Below are 25,637 nucleotides of genomic sequence, written 5' to 3'. Positions count from 1 at the left end.
AGATGGAAAAAAGGAGACACATAAGAACAGGGAAAGGGGAGAGAAGGAGCTCAAGGAACCAGGGGGCATGAGAAACATACAGCAGAGAGAGGATGCTCTGAATGACCACTTCTTCTATCTTTAGAGAAAATGGAATGTAATTAAAAAGAATGTGGAGAATTTACTATATTACAGAAACCCAATATTTTAATTGACATATACAGAAATAAACAATATGGTGGTCAGGTTCTCTGGGACCTGAAATTCTTGTATTCAAGTCCCTGCTCCTTGCCAAACCCGTAGGCCATAATTATGGAGCCTACATTTTATTTATGCTGTGGGCCTCATTTCCTACAGCCTCTGTGCTCCTGAGACAGCCAGTGACAAACTCCAGGTACAGGACTCAGGCAGAACATGCTGTCTCAGTACAGCCCTTCCACATAATTCCCATCAAATCTCAGGACCTGCCTCAAAGACATGTTCCTATACCTCGTTCAACCGATTCCTTGAGCCTTGGCACCTGAGCAACCCAGGTTGTAAAGCTCTCTGTGATGCTGTGAGGATAAAGGATGGGTGCCAAGGAAAGGGCTTGGCAAACCAGGCCCAACACCAAGCACATGTGGGTGTTCTGTTGCCAGGACCCAAGCAAACGTCTCCACAGAAGATGGTTTTGGTCCTCACAGATGCACCAGCACTCTGCTCCACTCCAGATTGGAGGGTGCGACACGCATGCACCCTGAGCGGTGCTATGCTGCTTTTATCCCAAATGTAGAGCAGGTGACACATTTTTTTTGGTCAAGAACTTGTCTGCAGTGATTCACACTTCTGGAACTGTAAAGAAGCTGGGATCATCAGAGCAATCCTTAAAACTGAACTGATGGAGAGGAGTAAAACTGCTTGAAGCCATACTGATGCTTCATTGATGTGCACTGAGCACAACCTGGCCTTAGGTGGGGATTTGCTCCTAGTTCATGTATTTTGTTTGTCTAAGTATATATTACACGTTGAAAACACATTATCAGAGTTTAAAAGACAATAGTTTAGATGTGCTTAATTTGTGGTCTATATATATGCTTGAGCAGAACAGAGGCCTAAAACCCTAATGTGTCACGAAATAGTAACTGCAGATTTTGAGGCTGAAGGCCAAATTTAAGTACATGATGTTGTTTTCTGTATTCCCTATGGTCACAGAGTGAGATAGAGAAGATGAGGCACTGGGCTTGATGAAGGGGTCTCTGATTATTTTAAGGAATAAATAAGTCTTGCTCTGTTTCTTCTTCCTTTGCTCCTGAACTCAGTGGACACAAGATTACCTCAACGCAGAGAGCAGGTCTGAGAATTTCAATCCATATTCAGAGGGAAGAAGTCACAGGTTCTTGTTAGGAGTTTGTGTGTGCCAGTCCCCTCCCAAGCACATCCTATTTATATGGCCTACAAACCAAAAAGGCTGCGAGTAGCAGAGATGAGCGAAACCTCCTTAGTGTGTAGTGAGAACCATTGCTCTAGTTTGTCTAGTGGTGAGTAGACAGGTATAAAATATTATTTAAGTACTATACAAATATCAACCAAGTGATTCTTGCAGTAGATACAGAAGTAGGTAATTTTTATTGTAACCTTACAGGTAATTTGTAGTGCAACTTGGGCCAGAAAACTCAGACCTGTCCCCAGGGTTTAATAATGTATTTACAGTCCCAAAGTAAGCGTTGTGGGTTTTGGACAGGACAGGTAGGCCTGCTTTCACTGAACTCGGCAACATCACAGCTCTTTGCTCAATTATCTGTTGGTTTTCAGCACACTATATGCCTTGGAAAATACATCTGCAAGTTTGGAAATGTTGCCTGGAGCCATTTGCCCAACTCCGTTTTGGAGAAACCCCTGGTAAGATGCATTCGGGCAAACGTGATTTCGGCTCAGAGCCACTATCCATCCGTCCCCGGGCACAAGCCCAGCCTGTGCGTGGCTCCCCACAGAGGACCCGTTCTACCAAACAATGCTACCAACAACGATGCACCTCCGGCCTGCGGCTCCAAGTGGGAGCGCTCCGGGCCCGCGCTGGATGCGGAGCGGGCCTCGTTTGTAACCCTGCGGGTGAGGCTTTGCCGGAGCGCAGCCTTCTGCCAGCGCGCTCTCGGCGGTGGTTCTCAGGGGCGCTGCGGGGAGCACCGAACGCACCCAGGGCGGCTGCGGAAGGAGGTGATGGAAGAAGGAGACTGATGGAGGGGGGGAGGCCGCGCTGCTCCCCCTTTCCCTCCACAAGCGCTCTGCGGCGGCCCCCGGCGCCCTGCCTGCCCGGCACACCCGGCGGCTGCTGCGGCTGCGGCCGCCGCCGGGAGCGGAGCGGAGCGGAGCGGAGCGGGCCGGGCCTCACGCACTGCGGGCGGGGGGAAGGGTAACCGCTTCGCAGCGCAGACTGTGCATGTCCAAGTGACGCATTGCAGGTACGAATCCACCAATCAGCGCCCTCCTTCTGGAGGCTCTGCACTCATCGGTATTTTTTTCTAAGATCCTCTTCCGCCTGGAAAATAGTTCCTCAGCCTGACCCCCCCACCCCACCCCGGCGCATCCCCCCCCACGCCCTCTCCATTCTACAAGCGCAGTCCCTCCCTTTCCCTTACCTTGCCCCTTCCTGCGCTGGGCCTGGGGGTTTGGGGGCAGAAAGGGGATGCGCTCGGGGTACGGGGGGGGGGGGGGGGGGGGGGGGTCGTGCCCAGATGAGCGCGAACAGCCGGAACTTCTTTCTCAGCTCTGTTCCCCGCAGAGGAAAAGAGGAGGGGGGAGGGAGCGGCGCGGAGCGATCCGGGCGGGCTGTGAGGAGGTTTATGAGGCACTGCTGGCGGGCAGGCAGCGCTCAGTGTGAGGCGAGCCGTTGAGCGGGCTGGTCGCTCGTGAGTCCCGTGCAGCCGTTAGCTTCCACCACACCCCACAGCCAGGCCGGGCCACCATGGTGAGTCCCTAGGCATGGGAGCGCGGCAGGGCTTTGCGGGTGCTGGTCCGGAGTTCGGTGTGTGGGGCAGGGGGATGCGAGTGCTTGTGGCTGAAGGGTGGGGGGGAGGAGAGGGGTAAGTGGTTTGATCGGTGTGGGGCGAGGTTGCCTGTATAATGGGGGGGGGGTAGGGGTGAAGGCGTCTGTCGCTGCGGCCATTGGGCGCAGCCCTGCAGTGCGAGCGGGCTGGGGCGGAGGGTCCCGCTCGGAGGCGCCGTGTGCGTTGGAAGAAGCGGTAGTGGTGGTGGTGATGGTGGCCGGATACCGCCCGGGTCCCTTTCCCGCCGAGGCAGGGGCGTTGGTGCGGATTCAAAATTCAAACTGCCACTCGGTCCGAGCGCCATGACGCTTTGTCGGGGCGTGTGTCGGTTGGGGGGCGGGGGGGAGCGGCAGATAACGGTTCCTCCTGGGAGGAGATCCGCGAGGGGGGAAGAAGCCTGCCACGATGGCACCAGCTCCGCTTTCTTATCGCTTCCTCTTCCCCCCCGCCTTTCCCTCCCCTGGAAAGCCGCCGTGTGCGGCTGAATGGGGCTGGGGAGCCAGCGGCGCGGCAACGGCTGCTGCGAGCGCCTAAGATGTCTGGCTCGCTAGCGAGGTGTGTTGCGCCTGGTAATAATGCAATGCGGAGCCCTGCAGCTTCTGAGCAGCATGATGATGAGGGGCAGGCTGCCTCACTGCACCATCTCCCTCCTTGCTAGACCTGTTGTCAGCTCACGTTGGAGCCGCTTTCTCCTGCCGATTTCATGATAACGCCTTGCTATCGGTGGCTCTGTTGAACAAGGAATTATGTTTTTTTTTTAAACAGCTTTGGCTTCCCGTTTTGGGCATTGCGGTGGACGTTTTCTTGGTCAAGCACAGTTTTTCCTAGCAATACGTTTGTTTAGGATTTTAATGAAGTGTCGAAATAAAATATGTTTTGTGGAATTGGAGAGTTGTTTCAAATTCGGTTTAATGGATATGAGTTTAGCGAGTTTTTTTAATTAAAACATGTGGATACTGAAACACGTACAAAAAGGAACAGTTCTGTCGCAAAAGCAACACCAATGACCAATTGCTTAATCTCTGCATTAAGAGAAGATGCAGTTGAGTGGAATTGCCTTTTCATTCATTACATGGGAATGTATGTATGCTTTAAAAGAATAGATCACTGGCAGCTTGCTGTGTGTAATGTGAACGATGGGCGCTTAGGAATTAAGTGTATCTTTAAGTGCTCTCTCTGGGCAAATAAATTAGGTGAACAGAATCCTGAATCTGTTCTTTTGCTTGAATTGTAAACCTGTACAGCACACAGTCTGTAAAGGAAAAAAAAATGAATCTAGCAACAAAAGCCTCTTACTGCATGTAATCATCGTCTGTACAGAACCAAAAATGGTGTATCTTCAAGCAAGGTCTATATAAAAGATGGGTGTGTCCAGGAGGCACAGTGACACTTTGACTGTGGTTATAGTTATCCGAACAGACCAGACTGGCTAAACCTGTGAATATATGTTGTCCAATACCGCACATGCTAGATAAAGCAGGATTATTTGCTCCCAGAATAAGCTAACCTACTATTTTAGCCCTTATATGATAGTCTATTTAGTCCTCATTCTTAAATTAATCTTAGAAGAATAGAACTCTCCATTCAGACCAAACACCTGTGAAATGTCCTGAAATGCCATGTTGTGGAAGGAGACAGTGTTGTCTGTTCTGTGATGTGCTGATAGCTCTCTATCAGGCAGTGTTAGTCAGATCTCTTGAGGATCTTCCAAACTGATTACAGCATAGCAGCTACGACTGTAATGGAACACTACCTCTAGAGGCTGCATGTGCCACTGAAACTGCTGCAGCACAACAGCTCCCCTTCTTTCCTAGCAGGCTAAGATTCTTTGTCAGGCCCTCAACACAATCCGGGGGTGGGGGGATGGGAGCCACTGCAGTGAAAATGAAAGTGCCGCAATATGAATTGGAGAATGCCGTGTCAAAGCTGTGATGGGTTTCCTGCCTTCACCAGAGGAGGTTTTCAGGTGGATCTTGACTGTAGTAAGGGGCATGTCAAAACTCCAGCAAAGGGCAGGTTCCTATTATGATCTGTTAGTTTCTGAAGTTGGTTGCATCGCTGGAGTTGTGCATATTGCCGCATGTGTGATGCATGAGTGTTTAGCTTAAGCTCAGGACGAAGAACTCCAGAACTCTAGGAGTCCCCAGTAGCATGGATCTGGGCTGATAGCCCTCCACCTGAGTGGCATAGGAGGGAGCGATCTGGCAGCCTTACTGGCTCCGCCTTTTACTGCTGTTGCGCAGCAGTCCCTGCAGAGCCTAGCACACTCTAGAGTACAGATGGTGTTTGTTCAGCCTTGCCCCACCTCCTAGCTTATCTTTCAACTGCCCTATACCTGTGGCTTCTAATAAGCAGTGTGTTCTCAAGCTCTGTACCTCTTTAAAGGTACTGACTAAGCTTAACCAAATTTATAGTTAGTGGCTATAGGATGTTTTAAGTTGCTGGAAGTTAGAGAGGAAGAGTTCAGGAACACCTAATATCTTAAACATTGCTTAATGTTGTGTCTCTATATAAAACAGTATGTGACTCAACTTGGTAACTCATAAGTATTGACCTAAGTAAACTCGGTTCTTGCTACTTAAATCTGATCTACAGCTTTCTGTGGATATAAATAGCCTACAGAAATGTAGCACATCATTCTCTTCACTCAAGCAATAAAAATGTAAATAACATGCAAAGGTATGAGTGAGTCTGTGCTAATGATACACTCCAGATGAGCAAAAAATCTCCTAGGCTTCTGTTAAGTGCCCAGCAGAATGCTTCCATCTCAGACTAATGTTGAGTTGGTGATGTTCTCGGCACTGTTGCTACTGCCCTAGACTATCTCAGGGTGGTTTTTTTTGTTTTGCTTTTTAAACCAGTATTGAACATGTGTGGGAATACTTTCTACAGCTGCTGAAATCGGGACAGGTGGAGTCTGTAGCTGCAAATATCCACTGGCTGCTTTTTTAAAAAATTACTCAGTACTGTGGCCTTGACTCTCAGGTGAGCCACAAACAGTCTGAGAACCCCCTGATCATAGCCTTTACCTTGGGCTGTTGCTGTACTGCATGTGTGGTACTGTGCAAGAGTAGTTTAGCTCTTATATGGTTTCTTGAGCAGCTTGGGTCACTTCTATTGCAGAAAGAATAACCAGGAGCTGGTAATGTCTAAGTTGCTACACAATATGGAAATGTAATTCAAATTGTAAAAAAAAAAAACAAACAGGTGGTGTATATACATTTTCTGAATTATTTCATTGGAAGATAGCTAATGTGTATAGAGACCCTGGTGGGCACAGCTAATAACTGAAAACCTTACTAGCTGTCAGTATTGAAGTAATCCTAAAAAGGTGCTTCTTGAAGTGATCACAACAGGAATAAAACTAAAAAAAGTGGTGTTGCACTTTGGCAGTAAGTGTATATTTTCTGTATTTTTTTTAAAGTGGTTGGTTTTGACTCTTCCATGGAGTGCTATGGGATAATGAGCTCAAGGAGCTTCCTTGAAGAATATCTATGGCCTGGTTACTGCAGCTGAGCTGAAGCTATCCAGAATTTGATGAATCTGCTGTCTTGAAAGCCTAGGGAAAGTATTTCAACAGTTCTCAAACACTTGTGTTCTCTTTTAAGAGTGAAGCCCATCTTGAGTTTGGCCTCGAAGACTAAGGGTTGTTTTTGGTTTTGTGGTGTTTTTCTTATTGCTGTCAAATCCAGTTGATTTAAAACTTTTCAGTGATGAAACAAAGGGTTAATTAACTGATAATGCAATTGCATGTCTTGCACCACTGAAGCTTTCTCTAGTGATCCTGTAAACTACCTGATGATACTTCAGTCATTAGACAATGCTCTGAAGAAAAGTCTAGACATCCATATGACAAATGCATTGAAATTACCAGTTTGGGCTTAAGCTGCTAATACTGATTATAGATTGTTGGGTTTTTTTTATGGTCAGGTCTTGGACATGAAGCTTCATGTTAATCAAGGGATGATTTAATTTTAGAGAAGAGTACATCTTTCTAATTATGGCATTTTAACTGAGCAGAAGAAAATAGTCAGCCTTGAATTTGGGATTTAGGGGTTACTCTCGCATTACTTAATGCTGAATGCTTTTGGTCTAAAAATGAGGTTTGCCAAAGTACAACTACCACTAGGCTGCTGCGTTAATGAGTTTAAAACTTGTATAGAGGGGCATGGTGCCTTGAGTTTTTGCTAGTGTTGCTCGGTACACATGTTAATCTATTATTTGAGTGTATGAGATACTGCAGGGTCAGGAAATGAGGGCAGGCTGCCTGTTCTTGCTTGGCAAGCAAGCATGACTTTTGAGCTGTGCTTGTTAGAGCTATTTCAGAATGCTACAGATAAGTGCTGAAGAGCAGCTACCATATTCAGAATTCTGTGCCTTATTTTGCCTTGAACTTTTGCTACAACTATAATGATATTCTCTTTCCTTGCAGGCTGATCAACTGACAGAAGAGCAGATTGCAGGTGAGGTTTTTATATGCTGTGTTGCTACTCCTGCTTGACCTGGCACATCTCTTAATCCAGTGACTGTGTTACACAAGATATTTAGCTTTCTTAGGAACTGAGGAAGTATTGTGGAATATTTCCATTTGTCTCAAGTTTTAAAGGCCTATCTACTGGAAACTGAAAGGGGTGGGGAGGAGTCTCTGGTGAAGACTTGTAATCTGGAGTGCTCTTCTAGCAGAAGGCAAAAATAATTCACTTTGCAGTCTCCTGTGTCGGGCATGTTCCAGTGTAGCTGGTTTTGATGACAGCAGGGGCTGGCTTCTTGATACTCCATATTTGGAACTTCACTGTGTGCTTGGGTGCAAGTGTTCTGTGCACTGTTCTAATGGCCTGGCACTTGATTTGAAATGCTTGAATAAATATGCATATCTTGTGTCTTAGTATTTTCCCCTTAACAGTCATTTATGTATGTGCACCGACAACTATCTGCTAGTGGCTAAAATTTGATTGTTGTCTCCTACTCATGCAGGCTGCACAAGCTAGTATCTGTCACTGCTCTCTGAAGACTGATCTCAGATCTAATAATTGATGTGACTTAAAGCTGGTAATGCAGAATTAGGCCTTGCCATGGACATTCAAAAACTTCAGGGTTTTTGACCTGACAAGTGTGTAGTGTTAATACTAGAAAGTCTTGGTGTGCATAACTGTCATGTGAAAAGATTTTAGAGGGTGTTAGGGTTTTGCTAATCTAATAGTACTAGGTCACACATACAAATAACAGCCTTTAAGAGGTAGTGTTATTTAACTGTGGTGTAACTCTTGAAGACACAGTATTAAACAGAAGTGTCATAATGAGCTAGTTTGTTTTCAACATAATTGCCAAATTTGAAGTGTAAGAACATTCTTTAGCTTTCAGACTTCACAAGCTTGCTTTAATTCATAGGAGACTAATTATGGTTTTGTGGAAAGTCCTTAGTCTATTTACTTGTTGCCATGGTATTGTCTTATGAGTAAACACAAGCCAAATCTAGTTCAACTGTAGATTATTTTGTGCAAGTGTGGAAGTGGCCTACATATCTTAAGGGGTTTGTGATCAGTTTAGTTAGGGCAGGCTTTATCAACTGTCACTGCTATCTCTTCCGTAATGGTTCATTGTTTCAGTTTGTAACTGTAGGCGCTTTATTAGTTGATGTAGCTGATTATGGAATATAAACAGGAAGCTTACTAACACCACCTTGGGATTAGTGCAAATGTTAGCTATTCAGTAATGATGGTACATTTTTCAGAGCCAAAAGTGAGTATTAATAGGCTTGTCATACTGGAATAGAGGGGTTTCATCTGTGTGAAAAGAGTATAACTTTGTATCCAGTGCAAAATGGCCTGCCACTTTCAGTTTGACTGTAGTATTTCATGAAGCAAATGAGTCATCAGGTAAACCATAAACCTCTGATACGAAGACATAAACTGGTCTGTTGAGAACCACCCTGAGTACTGCTTAGGAAGGGTTTGGTTGCAGGTGTCCAAACAGTCTACTTAGTTCAGCTGTTGAAGGCCAGTGTCTTGTATGGGAAAACAATCATAGATACAGATTCTGTTTTTACAGAGACTGTGATTTTATAAGCTTGAGCCCCCTTACCATTCCATTTCAACTAAGCTGAAGATATGTAGCTTTTGAGTTAAAGGTGGGTGCTACAAGGTAGAGACAATACTTATTTTCTTAAATGATAGGCCAAAGTAATAAAAGCAGCTGTTTCTATGCTTAAAACTACCTCTGAAGACCATAATTACAGCTGTTTAAGATTTCAGTTGTTCTTACATCCTTTGGAATTCATCGGTTATATAGGACAGAAGGTCCTTGCCTTTATATAGCTAGGGATGAAAGACTTCCCAGGTCTTGTTTATATGAAAGACTGGTTTTGAAAGTCTAGTGTCAATGCTGGCTGCATCTCATCCAGTAAGAGTTAGAGTTGCCAAGTCAAATGGGTATCCCTTTGGTTAAGTGTTGTATTAAAAAAGCTATACAGGTCAGAACCATGTGATGTGGGTGGTTGTGGGGGTGTGACTTCAAAGATGCTTTGTCCCAGAGCAGCTGGTCCAGTGAGCTATACTCCTTCCCCTAGGTCTCAAAGGTCTAAATGGGCACTGAACAAGTAGGCCTGTGTATGGTGTTTGTTCTTAGTGTGTTGTGGTTCTCAATTGGGAATCTAACCACAAGAGTGACTTAGAAATAGTCATGTTCAAGTGTTGAGCTCCTGGTAGCTGTGAAGGAAACAATTGACATTCTCCTATAAAAGTTCCAGACATAGCTGGCTAAACTGTATGAGGGTGGGAATGGTAGTTCTGGTTCAATGAACATATTAGGTCACTGAAGACCGCCACTTCATCTAGAAAGGTGATGTGGTACAGGCATGCCTCAGAAGCTATTGTTAAATAGAACATTTTGAGCTAGGGTGTTAGAGGTCACATTCTGTTGGACCAGCCTTTCTTTTGTGGAGCCTAGAAGTAGTCATTTCTCAGTGCAGTGCAGTTCTCAGAAGGAAGGCTGAAGCTTTGTAGGCTGGCCTGAAGATGAGTGTTTTCTGCCAGCACTGTCCTTGGGTTTCTGGCAGGTTAGCCTTATCTAGGATACAAGAGAATTTTCATTTGCAGCTTGCTATGGAGGAGTGTTGAATACAGGGAGGATTTGCTTTAAATGCTGCATGGAGTGATAAGATGTTTAGGTGTGGGAGGTGTGACTTATAATCTTATGTTTCAGAAGCCAGAACCGAGTTGCTCACTAAGCGTGTTTCATAGCTGCCTTCACTGGCCATTGCTGTAAATCCTCCAAAGCTATGCTAGGTTGTTATAGTCTAAACTCTATAGGTTGTTACTCCTTTGTTCTGATTACTGGAGGTGATTCCTAGATGTAGTTGAAGAGGTATTCTAATTGTGTTCGTAACTCAATTCAGCATTTCAAACAGGAGTATGCTGTTGATCTTTGACTTGCTTTATTGCCTTTATGGTTATTTCTCAGCCTAATGCATTTTCGAGTAAAAGGTGAAGAGTTGTCCTTTGAGTGATTCACCTCAGATGTTCAGGATACATGGCTGCCCATCTTGTAGAAAGCAAGTCTTCTGATTTTGCATAAAAATTGCTACTTTTTCTCAGCAGGGTCGTTGCAATACTGTGAAGGCTTTGTTCTAGTGACAGTTGATCTTCAAGTAGGATGAAGTGGTTAACAGCTGAACATTTAGAATTGCACTTTAGTATCTGACTCTCAATAAAGAATCAGTGCTCCCCTTGTGAGGTCCTTCTTCTGTGATAGACTACAAACTTCTCTACTAGGCTTGACCTAAAAGCCTTTTCTTCCTTGGTGTAAAGCTTTACTCCTGGTAAACCTATTTGTTGCCTGAGCTAACTGAAACTGATTCCAAAGACTGTTTGGATGCTACTGTAGGCACAGGTTATAGCTGCCTGTTCGGGTAAGCCTGTTTCTGCTTTGTGGTTATACAATACTGGCTTGAAACTATTTAATCTGGTCCTGTGGTAGCCTTGCTCTGATTCTTATGTGCTAAACAGTGGGAGTTGGCTTTTGGAACACTTCAGGCTGTTAGATGTAGAAGAGTGTTTTTTTCCTGGATGGGACTCAGCTGTGGCTCTGGTATTATAACTGCATTCATGAACTATAAAAAGCCTATTTTTGTAGTTGTGTTTTTAACACTTGCCAGCTTGTACTCACCTCGAGTGTTTCGGAGTATGAAATGGATGAAGTAGGACTTCATGTAGTTCATGTGAAAACACAGCTTTTACTGTGACTAATCCTGGTCTGGGAAGCCCACCATCTGGAAAGCTGGCTGCTTGGAAATTCTAAAAACTAATTCTTGGAAGTGTTTTTGATGCAGGAGCACCCTTGAGCTAACATGTTCTCCAAGGCATGATCTCAGATAACTTGAAAGCTGTAAAAGGATCTGAACTATACAAGAGAACAGCTATGTTTTTCATGTTTAACTTTTATATGAGCTATTACAGTCCAATGAGCAAGTTTAAGGTCTGTGGCCAAAGACAAACAGATGGCATGGATTAAAACCAACTCCCATTTTTGGACTGGACAATTAAACATGTTATGCTTGTATTAATATTGCTGGCTACAGTACAGCTATTATAGAGGGTTAAGAGGTAGCATGGAAATGCAGTTAAGCAGTGTTACAACATTTTTTTTACTAGTTCCGTGAAGGCTGTTTCAGTGTACAGTAGCACTGATGTAATTTTCTAAGCAGCCTTTCAGAAACTAAGATGCCAGTGGCTTTCTTCCTTGATCAACTGACTGGAGTTGTGTACATAAGGAAGCTGAAAAACTGCAGAAGTTCATTGAGAGAGAAGGCTGGAGGAAGTTTCTTTGCAGCTAGCTATGGCCAAATGTTAATACCTATGGTGCAGGTCCTACAGCTTCATGTAGTATATATTGTTCAGGTTTCAAGCCCAGCAGAACTGAGCTATAATGAGAATTTGGGTTTAGTTAGTGATTATAGCTTTTCCCATTGATTTATTAGTAATAGAAGTATTAGTCACCTGTAGCAGTTGTATTTTAAGTACTGCTTTTCAGCTTTCTCAAAGTAATCTCATGTTTCCTTGTGAGACAAACAGTTCCTACCAAGGATGTGGATCATTCTAGTTGTAGATAGCTATTCCTTTCAGCTTTGTATTAGGGATCCTTGTTTGAGATGCATCTGAGTGCTTGTGAAACAGATGAACTTCCATCTTACTTAGGTCAAAATTTGGTTGATTAGATTGGCAGGATGTTTTCCAGATGCTGGTGCTTCCATATTGGCATTACAATTAAACTGGACTGAGCAGTATACTGAGATTTTTCTGAAGAGAATGACATCAAGTTCTGTAATTTACAACAGCAAGCAGTGGTGGGTTCTTACATGGTTAAATAAACCCAACCTTTCAAAGCTGAAGGGGTTAACTCCTTTTTTTGTTGTACAGAATTCAAAGAAGCTTTTTCACTATTTGACAAGGATGGTGATGGCACTATAACTACAAAGGAGTTGGGGACAGTGATGAGATCGCTTGGTCAGAACCCCACAGAAGCAGAGCTACAGGATATGATCAATGAAGTAGATGCTGATGGTAAGGTTTTACTAATAACTAATGCAGTAACATGTCTAAAACTTGTTTTTATTAACAAAGTAACTGTCTTGCAGGCAATGGCACAATTGACTTTCCAGAGTTTCTGACAATGATGGCAAGAAAAATGAAGGATACAGATAGTGAAGAAGAAATTAGAGAAGCGTTCCGTGTGTTTGACAAGGTACTAAAATATTTACCTTAAATATTTGTTAATGAAGGCTCAGTGACTTCTAAGGAGCTTCCTCACTGAATTGAGAGGTATCTGCAATCCTGTGATCTAGAACCTCTAGGTTACCTAAAAACCCTGAAGTTCAAGTCTACTCTGGTCACCTGAGCATCAAAGGAGTCATCATGATAGTGAATGGTACTATTACACAGTCACTTGCTATGATACTAAAATACTTTTACAAGAATGGCAGGGAAATTGTTTAAATATTCTTAAAATGGTTCTCTTTCATAATATCAACACTTCGATATCTAGTGTCCCAGCTAGGATGTTATGCCTAAAAGTGGTTTCTGAAGGCCTTGTGGCTTTGTGCTGTCTGCCATCAATCAGGTGAATGAGCAGCCTGTGTTGTAAGAAATGGTGCTGGAACCAGTCAGTCACATGACTGAATAGGCATCTGTCACCTAAAAAGGCTTCAGAAGGTGCTGATTGCTTTGTCAGTGATCTCTACATACCTTGGATAGGACAGCCAGAGTAAAATGTGTTGGATAAGTTATTTTTAAAATGTCTTTTTAAGACTTAAGATCCTGAAAAATACCAAAGGTATGCTTACAGCTTCTGTTCGCTTTGTGCAGGTGCTAGTGTCTAAAGCTGTGTTAACTCCTTGATGTCCAACTTGCTCTACAATACTCTTAACCTACAGTTAAGTCACTAGGCCATAGGCAAGTCTATTCCAGTCTTCCTTTTTCTCCTCCCAGGATGGCAATGGTTACATTAGTGCTGCAGAACTCCGTCATGTGATGACAAATCTTGGAGAGAAGCTAACAGATGAAGAAGTTGATGAAATGATTAGGGAAGCAGACATTGATGGTGATGGTCAAGTAAACTATGAAGGTAAGGAGTTGTTAACATATTCTTTTTGCGTAGCGCTTTCCATGCCAGTGATTGTGTTGATGTTGATAGCCAAACCAAATTTAAACAGCGCAATGTTCAGATGAGATCTTCTCAACGCTTAGTGTTCCTTTAAGCTAATGTCTTTTAGTTTGTACACTTTGTACCTCTAAATAGCTTTAACCTTGAGTGCATTAATACCTTTGTGCCAAAGGCAAAAAATAACTATTCAGCTGTGTAAGAAATAACTTTCTAAATCTAATGATGTCTAATGACCATTAGAATAAGGAAGCTAGCTGAGATGTTCACGTACTGTTTTGTTCACTAATGAGCATTGATCTGAATGTAGGAAGTCACTCATTTTTCATTAATTCTCTTAAAATTTCCAGTTCAAGGGGGAAGGCTCCTAAAATACCCAGAAGACTTACTAAATGATTTCACACAAATTGGGTGCAGCATTTGCTTATTTTCATTTCCTCCTTTCTTCCTGGTATTGAAACTTGAATGAAGTCATGCAAGCAGGAGGAGTTCTGTTAGACAATTACTTGCAGCTCAGAAGGACTAGGCTTGGTTTCATTTTAACTTTCTGAGCATCTTACAGAAAGGACCTGGGGTGTTTTCAGGCAATACATTTACTGTTCCTGAGGGGTAGGTGTGGTTTCCTTTTAAGGCCTTTTCTGGTTGTGGCCTCAGGATGAGCACTCATCTGCAAGTGAAAGGCATTTTTATGAGCAAGGCTACTGCCTCATAACTGTACTTGCAGATAGACTGTTCAGAGGCTGGTACTAGAGAGGGCAGACATCCCTCTTCTTTCCAATTGCTCTTTTGAAACTTCAGCAACCAGTTAACTCCTCATAGATTCCTGGTTTCTTTTTGTTATTGTACCTAAAATTATAGTTCAGCAAGATGAGTGAAAAATCCTATTTTGTGGGATCTAACTTTCGTTTTGCTATGAATAAACAGTGATTCAGTTGCTTAAAGCTGGCCAGGTGAGATAGGAACACCTTGTGCTCTTCTGCTTTGAAAAACAAAAAAAAATAGAAACCTCTGCAGTGTCTTGGTTGTACACCTACTTAACTGATGGACACTTCAGCACAATTTCTACTGATCTTAGTCATTCTTGGGTATCATGTCCTTGTCTGTATGTCAGTGGGCAGGAGGACCCTGTGAAGTTTCATTCTTTGGAAGTAAGACAGTTCTCCAGTTTGAGGGACCAGCTCTTTTTGATAAAAGTAGAGGCATTTTGCCATTAAGACTAGGAGGAGTTTAAGATGTGATTGGTGGCTAAAGGGTACTGTCTTGAAGATGCTCTTTTGAATATAACCAGAAGTGTAGTATTGAAAATGTTAGCACTAGTAAGGCAGGTCACTTCTCAGATCTTGCAGTTCAGATTTTTCTTTGAATAACTCATGCAATTCTTTCCTTTTGCAGAGTTTGTACAAATGATGACAGCGAAGTGAAGACGTTGTACAGAATGTGTTAAATTTCTTGTACAAAATTGTTTATTTGCCTTTTCTCTGTTTGTAACTTATCTGTAAAAGGTTTTTCCCTTACTGTCAAAAGAATATGCATGTATAGTAATTAGAAGGCCATTCCTCCATGTTTTTCTCCTTTATCTTACTGTCATTGTTCTGATTTTTGGAAAATTGATCTAAGTAACAAATGTTGCATGTGGCTTACTCTGGATATTTAAGCCCTTCTGCACATCTGAAGTTAGATGGAGTTGGTTAACTGAGGGAACATCTGGGTTACCTGTTTTTAAAAAAAGTAGCTTTCTTTAGGAGATGTAGGTATGACTAGTGTTACAAGTTACATAAAGTAAGCTAGGGTTTACCATGCATTAGCAATTCCTTAGTTAAAGTGACATGCTGGTTCTATTTCTCCAGTATATAAAGGAGCTTATTCCGCTTTCTGTGATGGAGGATAAGGACTCTTGCAGCTAACTGCAGGATAAAACCATGTGACTAGTATATACACATGTGGCTAATGCACTGTAAAAATCATTCTCCTGGCTTGCTTCACAGTAACTTGTTTGTGGCCATACCTGTAACATGTTGTTGAAATGTGGAGTCTTAACATTGTGGACGATTGACAGTCAACAATATGAAACTTAAGTTGCACTAATGCAAAACGGGTGATTTATCCAGGTACTCGTACACAAGTTTTTTTTGTACTGCTGGTCCTGTACCAGAAAACATTTTCTCCTCTTGTTACTATGCTTTTTAAACTTTGTTTAGCCACTTATTTTAAAAAATCTGCTTCTGGCACGATTTGCCTCAAATCCATTCCAAGTTGTATATTTGTTTTCCAATAAAAAAATTACAATTTACCCATACTGTTTCAATGTATCCTTGAATTATTTACAGGAATTGTTCAATACCGTTGCTGCTCTGTGTTTCAGTATGTAGCAGTTTGGTTTGCTTATGCAAATGATTGGCTGTCTTAAAATAGCTTGGAAGGTGAAAACTTAGTCCTTAAACTCTGGCCCTTAATAGTATTGTTGACTTGAAGAAGCTTTCTTACTAGTAGTTTAAAATGTATTTTACAGTCTTGTGTGGAGCTCGGTGCTTCAATAAACTTACCGTAGTGACTGGCTATGCCCACTATCTGTAGACATTGTGAACTGGATGTTGACCTAGTTCAATAGTTGACCTAAAATTAAAATTCCTTGTTCAGACAACTAAACCTGTTTGCTTTCTTTTAATTATTTTGGAGTTTATTCCATGTCAGCTGCTACATGGGGGTAACTTAGTCTCACACCTGGACTTTACTGGAGCTCATGTCTGAGTTGCCATTCAGGATGCAGTCACTTCAAAGTACAGAAGGAAGACATTTTCTTACTGATAGCTAATGTGCATGATTGTGCTTCTAGCACTGATTTTTGTCAAGGTTTAGTTTCTTTTTAAGTGGAAAACAAGCCTGGTTTTAACCAAGGACAAATCCAAGACTCAGAAGAATGCCAGGGGCTGTTTGTGCCCCTTGCTTCTAGTCCTGACAAGAGCTGACTGGTGTTACATAGGCAGCTATATGGTTATCTTGTCTGGGGATTCTGGTTGCCTTTAAGTGTTGGCCCCTGCATCTGGTCACACTCACTGGTCCCAACAGAGCAGTTACCTAATGCTTTAAAACTGTTTTAATAATCTGAGATATTTATAATTACAGTGAAGGTGTAAAACTAGAACAGCTGATGAACCTGGATTCAGAAACATTTGATCAAATGCTTGTAGTCATAAATCTCAAAGTCATGTTTGAATTGCTGGGATCAGAATTCCTTAGAATTGTTGCTTGTGCACTGGCACTCTGATTCAGGAAGCTTACACAGTCTAAATGTTCTAGCAGTTAGGGTCTGCCTTCTACAAAATGAGTGACCAGACAAACATTTGCTGTCCAGTCTTCATCCTGTGGCCTAGGAGCTAGTGGATGAAACATAGGTGCTTAAACTGGCACAGAATGAGAATTTTGTAGAACCATCAGAAGAACCATGTGAAATCCTGAATTGCAGGAGCATTGGAAGTCTCATTTTTAGAGGTAAGTAACACAGACAAGGATCTGACAAGAATTTGTATTTACCAGTCTTGTGCCTCGAGTTTCAGTAGGCTGGGAATTGCACATCCATCCAGAGTCTTCTGCTCCAACTCAGCGTGCATGTGGAAGCATCTGACTAGTGCAGAAAGGTCTTCTCCGCTATGGAAGACTGCCTTGGCTGAGATAATTCCCTTTCATAAAAGGAATGAATGAAGAATGGGTGGCAAGGCCACCTTTATTTACTGCGTTTTAGCTGCTCACTGATGAGAGTGTCTAAGTCACAGGAAAAGCTGCTGGTTTTGTTTAGTGTGTCTGATGCTGTTAATTAAATGAAATGCCTGATGTCTAGGTTGATACTGAAATCTTATAACTTTGTTTACATAATGTTTAACTGCAGAATGGTAACTTTTTAGTATCATTCCAGTACTTCCAGTACTTTCTGCTGGTGGAAGAATGTCTCCTGAGGCACAGTCGGTGAAGCAGTGTGGAAGTTCATGACACCAGTCACTAAACTTGAACCTTTTGACTGAGGTCACTTGCAAGTACTTTTGCTATTCTGAAATAGGTAGTTCTTGGGTCATTCTAAGTATGTAGGAGTACTTTATAACTGTAAGTTAGAGCTTCTGGTAGCTTGCTAAGATACAATCCCTCATTGTGCCTGTTAAATATGGTGGAGGTTCTTATTCTATATGGTAATAGTAAGAACAAGTAGTACAACATTGCAGTAAAACACCTGGTGGTGCTGTTCTAAAATTGGGGATAAGGTGGGAGATGTGCCTGAAGATTGCTGTTATCTTAATTTATAGGCTTAGGGGGAGATCCTGTCAATGTGTACAAAACCCTGATGGGAGGGAATGAAGACAGCTAGATTCATCTCAGTGGTGCCCACTGGCAGGATGAGGCAGTGGGCACATTAGAAAGATGATCTATTTGTACAGAAGGAAAGACTTTTTTACTATGAGGGTGTTCAAACACAGGTTGTGGAGCCTATGCAGATCCAGAACCTGGCTGAGGATGTGCTGGGCAAGTGGCTTTAGATGGCCCTGCTTGGGTAGGGAGTTGGACTAAGTGATCTCAAGAGGTCCCTTCTGACCTAACTGATCTGTGAAGTGAAAGCATCCCTGCCAGCTTCTACGTGTGCCATGGTGTGCAACAGTGTCTTCATGTGGTGGTCCTTCCCAGTGAAGGAAGATATGCAAGTCTACATTGAGCCTCATAAATTTTAAAGGATGTCTCTTAACTTGACCTACTAGTGTTGGATGTCACCAAGCAGGATTATAGAAGATGCTGTGTACCTCAAGGCTGTGAGCTGTCCTGAAAATACTACTTCCCTAATCACTTGTAACTGTGGAATTTTGGTGGGGAAATGTATCACTGGATGAGGAATAGTAGCTGGGTGGCCCCTTTCAGGCACTGTTTGGTAACATCCTGGACAATAAGCAGCAAAATGACTGTATTCTTATTTATATCATTTATTATATGACTATACTGTGTTTCTTGGGCAGAAACAGTCCAGTTAAGAGAGAAGCTGTGTTGAACTGTTTTACTGTTGTGTAGGTAAGGGAAGCTTCCATAGTTCAGAATTGTCATTGCTGGCCATTTCCAGTGGGGGTGGGTGAAAACACTAGGGAGGCTTCCAAAATTCTCCTTGGTCCACTGAATTTAAAGCCAGTCTTCCACTGAAGTCTTCATGTTGTAGTGGATACTGAAGAAAGTTTAATTCAGAGCCAGTCTGTCGAGAGATAGACTTTTCAGCTAAAAATAGTTTAGCAAAGAATATCTGTAAAAATACATCTTGAAAAGCCATATTCCCCCCCCCAAGTCCAAGTGAGAAAAGTAGGTATTTGAGATGACTGTGTATATGAATACACTGGGGTTTTCTGGTCCAACTATAAAAATAGGTCACGTTCAGCCAAAAGGGACAACACTGAAAAACTTGGTTACTGCATAACCAATCTACGCTTAACTTTGAAAAGGAGATAGATTCTTCATTCGGACAGAGGGAACTGATTTGGGAGCTTGTTGGAGTAAGTGTATTTTTATATCGGCATTTCTTCAGTCACCTTTTTCCCTACTTACACCTACCTACACAGGCTTAACTGTTCTCACACTGCATCCACTCCAGTGTCTGATTTTGCAAAGTGTTCTTCCTCTCTAAGAACAGTCGCAGTTTGTCAGGTATCTGTTTACTCTGGTTTTGAAGAATTGAGTCTGGTATCTGTGTATTCATACGTTAAAAAAAATGGATTTTTAGGAGCTTACACTACATTTACAAAGAAAAAAGTAAATATTGGGGTGGGGATGAGGACCTCTAATTTTCTGGTGTCCCTAAGAGCAGGTCTAATGCCAAGTGGCAGTACTTGAAATTCATACCTAGCTGCTCCTTAGGAAAATACTTCCTATGGCTTTTTTTAATATGATGTATGGAGAAGATGGCATTTATTTCAGTGTCTCTAAACTTGAGTCCTGAATACTGTTTCAGAAACTGCGGACAGATTTAGTCCAACTGGAATACCTTAAGGTGAGATTCATCAAAAGATGCAGGTCACTTAATGGGAACAGCTTAAAGATGGGGCATATTCACTGCAAAACTCTGATTGGATGATACAGTGCAGTAATTCCTGCGCTTCAGAGCACTATGCAAAGTTTCAGTAGGCTATGGAAGAATGCCTCTGCATTTTACTGGATGCTTTGTGTATCAGAATCTGAGAATGGTTTGGGCTGGAAGGGGCTTTAAGGATCATCCAGTTCCACCCCCCCAGGAAAGAAAAGGGACAGGAGAAAGAGGATGAAAGAATACAAATCGGGAGAATAATGTGGGAGGAAAAGGTGAGTTTGATGTAAGCATCCAATAATTGAAGCAAGACAAAGCCTGACACTGTTCCTGGAATTCCTGCCTTGCTTCTTCAGGTTGGTTTCAAATGGTGTCTGAGTTCACTGATATGTTTCTAGTGCCCCACCACAGCTAGGATATTCAGATTGTTCCAGCTGCATAATTCTAATTTACCTTTAGGCAGGCATGTATGTGCTCGGAAGTTAAACTTCCTTATTGATAAACCAGTACTTCCATTAGTAGTAATGGAGGCCTTGATCAGCCAACAATAGTGGCTCTCCCTCAGCCACCCCTCTTGTAGCTACTGAGATAGCCACCATCTTGTGCTGCTGGCTGGCTCCTTTCATGACAAGGCAAACTGACACGTATTCCTCTTCCTTCTGGGTCTGATAAGTTCAGATCAGTTGCTGCATGTATCATTGCAGCAGTATGTCCCTGGTCCTGGGGTACCTTCTTGAAAGGCTTTCTGGCAGTCAGAAAAATGCCACTAATGGTCCTTGAGGGAAGGAATTTCTTCGAGCTTTCTACGTTGGCAGGATTGTAGAAAAGCTGTTTGTTTCTGGAGTGAGAGCTTTTGAATTTATTTGTTTCTTAAACCCAACTAAATGAGTTCTTTCACATAGCTATGATAACGGATATTGAAACAAAAAGCAAGAAAAGATTTGTCTCTTGCCCTGCCCCCAATCTGTTATTAATTGTGAAGCATTAAGTGATTAGTAACACCAGGCAGGCTGTGGGGTTTCTCAGATCCCTCTCTTTCTGAAGTATTCTAAAGCATCTGACTACCATAAACGTATTATTCTCCTAAACATCCACTGTCTTTCTAATATTAACTAAACTTTGAAAGCCTTCGAAAGACTTCTGATGCTCCCTGTGTCTAAAGTATAATTGCTCTTTTGTTGCTGCCAAATCATTCACATTGAACAGGAAAACCATAATTCAAGGTCTACTCTAAAGGTCTGTGGTCAGTGTAGTCTTTACATTGACTCAAAAGGCCTTGAATATGCTTAGAAGTAAAGCTGCTTAATGGATTAGAATGTGTGAAAACTTCCAGTAATTTGGAGTTGATTCACAAAGCAGTGTAATGTTAGATGATTTTTTCTTTTTTTTTAAGTTGGTAGAATTAAGATGGATTTAATTCTGTTTTCAACTCTGAGAATAAGAGGCGTTTTTCCATGCAATTAATATTGGCATTTATTTATTTGCATTACATTGAAAAGGCTGCCAAGACAGCGCTTAGGGGATTGTCTTCTATTGCCTTTCCCTGTGAGGAGGCCATCCCACCAGGTATGTTGACAGGCAAGTTTGCAAGATCACCTGAAAACAAGAGCAAACGAGCACTTTGAGCAATTCTTCCTGTTTTAATCATCTGTTATTCTACCAGTGGGACAAGTTCTCTTCATTTTCTGAAATGGGCTGTGATGCCCAGGTTAAACAGGCAGGGAAGTTAAGCCTCTCTGCCAGTATTTCCATTCCATTGTAGCATCCTATCTGGATTTCTGCAGGCAGTGGCTTCCCTAAAACCTTTTAAAATCCTGTGGTTCTTTACTGGGTTTTGGAAGAAATGCTACCAAAAAAATCTCATTTACTTCTGGCAGCTGTTTCTTTCCCTTGAATTTGCCTGTTTTAACCTTCCCTAAGGAAGCATTAGCTAGGGAGACATATCTCGTGCCCTGAAGAGATCTCCACGTGATCCAAGCTGGAGGTCCCTTGCAGAATGGCTCAAACTGCTGTGCTGTAGTTTCATCATTTATCTGGCATAAATTGGATTTGAGGGTGGGTTTTGCTATGGTTCTGATAAATTCTCTTTGGCTACTGAAAAGAGGTGTAAAATGCTTGTTTTATTAGAGAGTAATCTTCACTATGAAAGCAATGAAATCAGGGGAGATTATATGGGGGCAGAAGGTTTCATATTCACGGTCCTTGCTTTCTTGGCTGCTTCTATCTAAAGCCTGCCTGCCAGGTTAGCAGTTAAAATGGTAAAAAACAGTCATTTGCTTGTGAAGCAGATTGGAAGCATCTACATCAATCCCAAAACCTTATTCCTCATCTGCATCCGAGAGAAAAGCACCTCCTTGCAATCTGTGAAGTGTAGGCACGCTGCTATTGAGGTAACTTGCTAAATAGTCTTAAGCAAACTGGTGGTTTTCAGAGAACATCTGATGCAATTACATTTTATATCAGAAGCATGGGGAAAGTGCATCCAGTATTCAAATGTATGTTTGTTTCTTCAGCCCTCACCCAAGCACCTAGCCAAAGTAGGATGCTTTCACCAAAAGTGCTGATAGTTATATCCGTTCAATGTTGGCACAGTAGGATGAAAGGAGTTGTATAATGGTATCTGCTACTTCAGCTGCCCTTTGTTTCCTCAAAGGGGAGAAGCAGAGACCCTACCTTGCCAATCATGCTGAAGGGCAAAATTTCACTGCTAGTATACCTCTGGGGAATGCTCTGGAGCCTTTCCAGACAAGAGGTTTCTCTTAGCTTGTAAACATGTCCTTAGCGCTGGGTGGATCAGCTATTTCAGTAATTTTCATCAGAATCTCCCCTCTCCTATTTCTAGTAATTTCACTGGTGAAATACTGGTTTGTGCTTTCTTAACTTGTAACTAAGGGCAAATTGAAATGAGAGTTTACATTTCCAATATGCCTGCAGACAATAAACTGCACAAGGAAATCAACTTGCATCCCTAAGCAGCCAGTGCTAATAGGAGGTAGTTAGGTAGTGTGAGATCTTCCTCGAGAAACCTGGCTCAGCTGAGTGAAGCCCACCCACAGTTTTAAAGGAGAAGGGAGAGCATCTATCTAACCCAAAAGTCAGCATCTTGCTACCAAGTGCTTCTATGTACTTTCGTCCTGCTTCTGTAGATTTGATAGGAGAAATAACATGCTTAAAGCACCATGAAGAAGTACCAGTGCCTGATGCTTTGAAGACAAGGTGTTTCTTGAATACGTAGGAGAGAGAAACAATAGCTGCGACTTGCTTTCAGAATGTAAGTGGGTGAAGGCTCTAGGGATCGCTGTTCTGTAGGTAATACATGACCCGTATTGTCTACTTCGCCTGAGCGTTAAAATATGTTCCTCAGAATATCTTGCTTCTGTGTTTTCACAGTTTTCATGTACAAAAAATATGTATTTTTTTTTTATTCCCCTCAGGCAAAATTTGATTTGTGTAGTCCAAGATCCACATTTTTACATACTCATCCCATTTCCTTAGTTCTTACCACCAGTCTCCCCTTTGTGGATGCAAGCAATCCCAATATGAACTTGCACATAACTTCATCTTGCTAACAGAGCTACTCTTCTCTGCTCAAAAGTTGTCTTCTCTGTACCCTGTTGGGCAGTACTTTTGTCCTGAATCTCTGGGCTTGAGATAGCATGGGGAACAGGAGACTGTGTAGTATGATAGGTACCCAGCAACAAAGCTTTGCACCTCTTGAACAGAGGTTTTTATCTCTTCAGGGAAGCTTAGAAACCTGTTCAGGGCACCTGCAGAGAACCTTGGAATATAGCCCATGTAAACCTGTTGCCAGGCAGAAAACAGCTCTAGTTTAGATGCTTAATACTGCTCGTGATACCTGTATATGATAATTCCCTCATGGGGAGGGCCCATCTTCTCTGCCCCCAAAGCACATCCTAGCCAGGAAGCCCTGTTCCAGACTTGCTCTTTAGCACAGGAACCTCAGTGATGTGGGATGAAAAGTGGCACATGAACTTTAAACCATTCAGTCAAGCTACCCTGCAGAAACAACTATGACAATCCCAAGCTCAAATTAACTTACTGAAGAGGTTTTAGGATTTTGCCACCTATATCTTTTTTTTTTTCCTTGAAAATGTATTTTTTATCCTATTTTTCCCCGAATGTCCTCCACTATTCAGAGCATTTCTGTGAGATTATTCACTGTGGAAAAGCGTTGAAGCCTCAGGTTGATGGGGAGCTGTGCTTAGACGTGATCGGAACCTTGAATGATACCTGTGCAAAACAATGTGCCATACTTGTGAGTCAGGTTCTACCTTCAGTTCCACCATACTGTTCTCTGTGGTGTGGGAGTACGAGAAGAATCAGCAGCTTGAAGGTCCTCTCATCCTCCTGTCTGTGCTGACTTTTCCTTCCAGCTACAGCAGGATGCTAAGTCCTCAGCTCTTTCAGCTCCCGGATTTGCATGTAAGTAAATGAGATGAAAATTACATGATAGAAAACTGATTTATGTATCCCAACATTGAAGCACACCTGTGACTGCCATTTATATGCTTCAACCAAAGGCCACTGAAATCTCCTATTAATTTCAGTGGTATCTGGATCAAGCCCTTGGTATCTTGACCATCTGGGGGGTAGGTCCCGATACAACACATTTTTATTGATATGCTTAGTTCCATCCCCATTTAATAAAGCATTTAAGTGTGTGATTAACGTCAGTAAGATGTTGAAGCCTGTGCTGAAAGTCAAGCATGAACTCAGCTGCATTTACACTAGAGTGTCTGGGAAGAAAAAAGGCTGTCTGCTTATGCAGACACACAGTCCTAGTAGATACCATTGTGGTGACAGATCTTTCAGGCTAGAGCTGCCTAAAATCCAGCCACTTTGAGGAAGAAATAACCCACTCTGGCTTGTTTGTGCTCAGTCATGTAAGCAGGTCCTCCATTTCACAGTAAACTTGGTTACGCTGCCTGAGGGCATTCATAATGAAAACCAGCTATTTTTGAAGTGAAAACTGATAGAAACTATTGAAGTAAAAACCCAACCCAGAAACAGTGCCCGCAGTGCCTAAACTCACCATAATTTCTTCTGTCTCAATGTCCAAGCAGTTTGTTTTGTTCTGCTATCAGGAGGTCCTCAAAAATGTACTTCATTCCAGTAAGTACCATGCAAATGAGTATTTCCACTAATAAAATATGCATGGCCATCTGAAATGCAAAACGCACATAAATTGCCCCGTGTTTTTGAGGTGCAGGAGCTGGATGTATAGCCTGAGCACATGTGAAGTACTTCAAATCAGCTTAGCCCTCTGGACACCAGCTCAGCTGCGGTGATGAGGGGCTGCCTCACTTGAGCAGACTCATGCTGATAGACTAGAGATACTGGAAAATGGGATCCAGTGAATCTCTGTGCTGCCTTAAGGACCCCAGCTGTTGGCTGATGGTCTTGTCTTGGAGGTTCCTCCCTTCCATGGCAAAGCTAGCAGAACAAAATGTGTGCTCTGCTCAGGTGCTTTATTGCTGCAGTCCTTATCTATTGCTTATTGCTCCTTACTTCAAACTGCAGGTGAAGCAAAATCAAAACTAAACCTATAGACTTTGCACTGAAGCTGTTGAGGCACTATTTTATCTTCTTTTTACTTCACAGTGAGTATTATATGGAAGTAGGAACTCTCTATTGCAGAAAGGCACAATGTGCTCATCTATTACCGCACCAACAATCAACAGTAACTTCATCTAAACCAGTGCCTGAGTCCCTGTTACCCTCATGACCATTTATTCCTCTGCCTGTGGCCTCTGTAGCACACCAGCTTGTAAGCAGTTTGTGAAGAACTGTATTGCAGGAATTGTCTTTTTAATGGCAACAAGGCTGCTGCTGGAAGAAAGGTGACACATCTGGTCATGGTCACAGGATTTTGGCCAAGATGTCTTCAGAAGGCTACGGAACCACTTCAGCTTGCTCTTTGT

General features: G+C 42.5%; 1 protein-coding gene across 1 annotated transcript; it reads left to right on the top strand.

The window, feature by feature from the left end:
- Positions 1-2,770: 2,770 nt before the first annotated feature.
- Positions 2,771-15,945, top strand: CALM2 (calmodulin 2). The gene is made up of 6 exons (XM_061475531.1): positions 2,771-2,923; positions 7,435-7,465; positions 12,416-12,559; positions 12,634-12,740; positions 13,484-13,619; positions 15,048-15,945. Exons 1-6 carry the CDS (start codon positions 2,921-2,923, stop codon positions 15,074-15,076), a joined length of 450 nt encoding a protein of 149 aa, XP_061331515.1. The 5' UTR covers positions 2,771-2,920; the 3' UTR covers positions 15,077-15,945.
- Positions 15,946-25,637: the final 9,692 nt, after the last annotated feature.

The sequence above is a fragment of the Pezoporus flaviventris genome, unplaced genomic scaffold (genome assembly GCF_033815535.1).
Source record: "Pezoporus flaviventris isolate CSIRO_AGI_PZ_B2104156 unplaced genomic scaffold, CSIRO_AGI_Pfla_v1 ptg000083l, whole genome shotgun sequence".
NCBI classification, from domain to species: Eukaryota; Metazoa; Chordata; class Aves; order Psittaciformes; family Psittacidae; genus Pezoporus; species Pezoporus flaviventris.
The sequence above is the reverse complement of the archived record's forward strand: the minus strand, read 5'-3'. Positions and strand labels throughout refer to the sequence as shown.

Bases quoted from the DNA above. Each gene is read 5' to 3' on its own strand.
- CALM2 (XM_061475531.1), top strand. The intron at 7,466-12,415 runs GTGAGGTTTTTA...TTTGTTGTACAG, and splicing joins GACAGAAGAGCAGATTGCAG to AATTCAAAGAAGCTTTTTCA. The intron at 12,560-12,633 runs GTAAGGTTTTAC...ACTGTCTTGCAG, and splicing joins CAATGAAGTAGATGCTGATG to GCAATGGCACAATTGACTTT.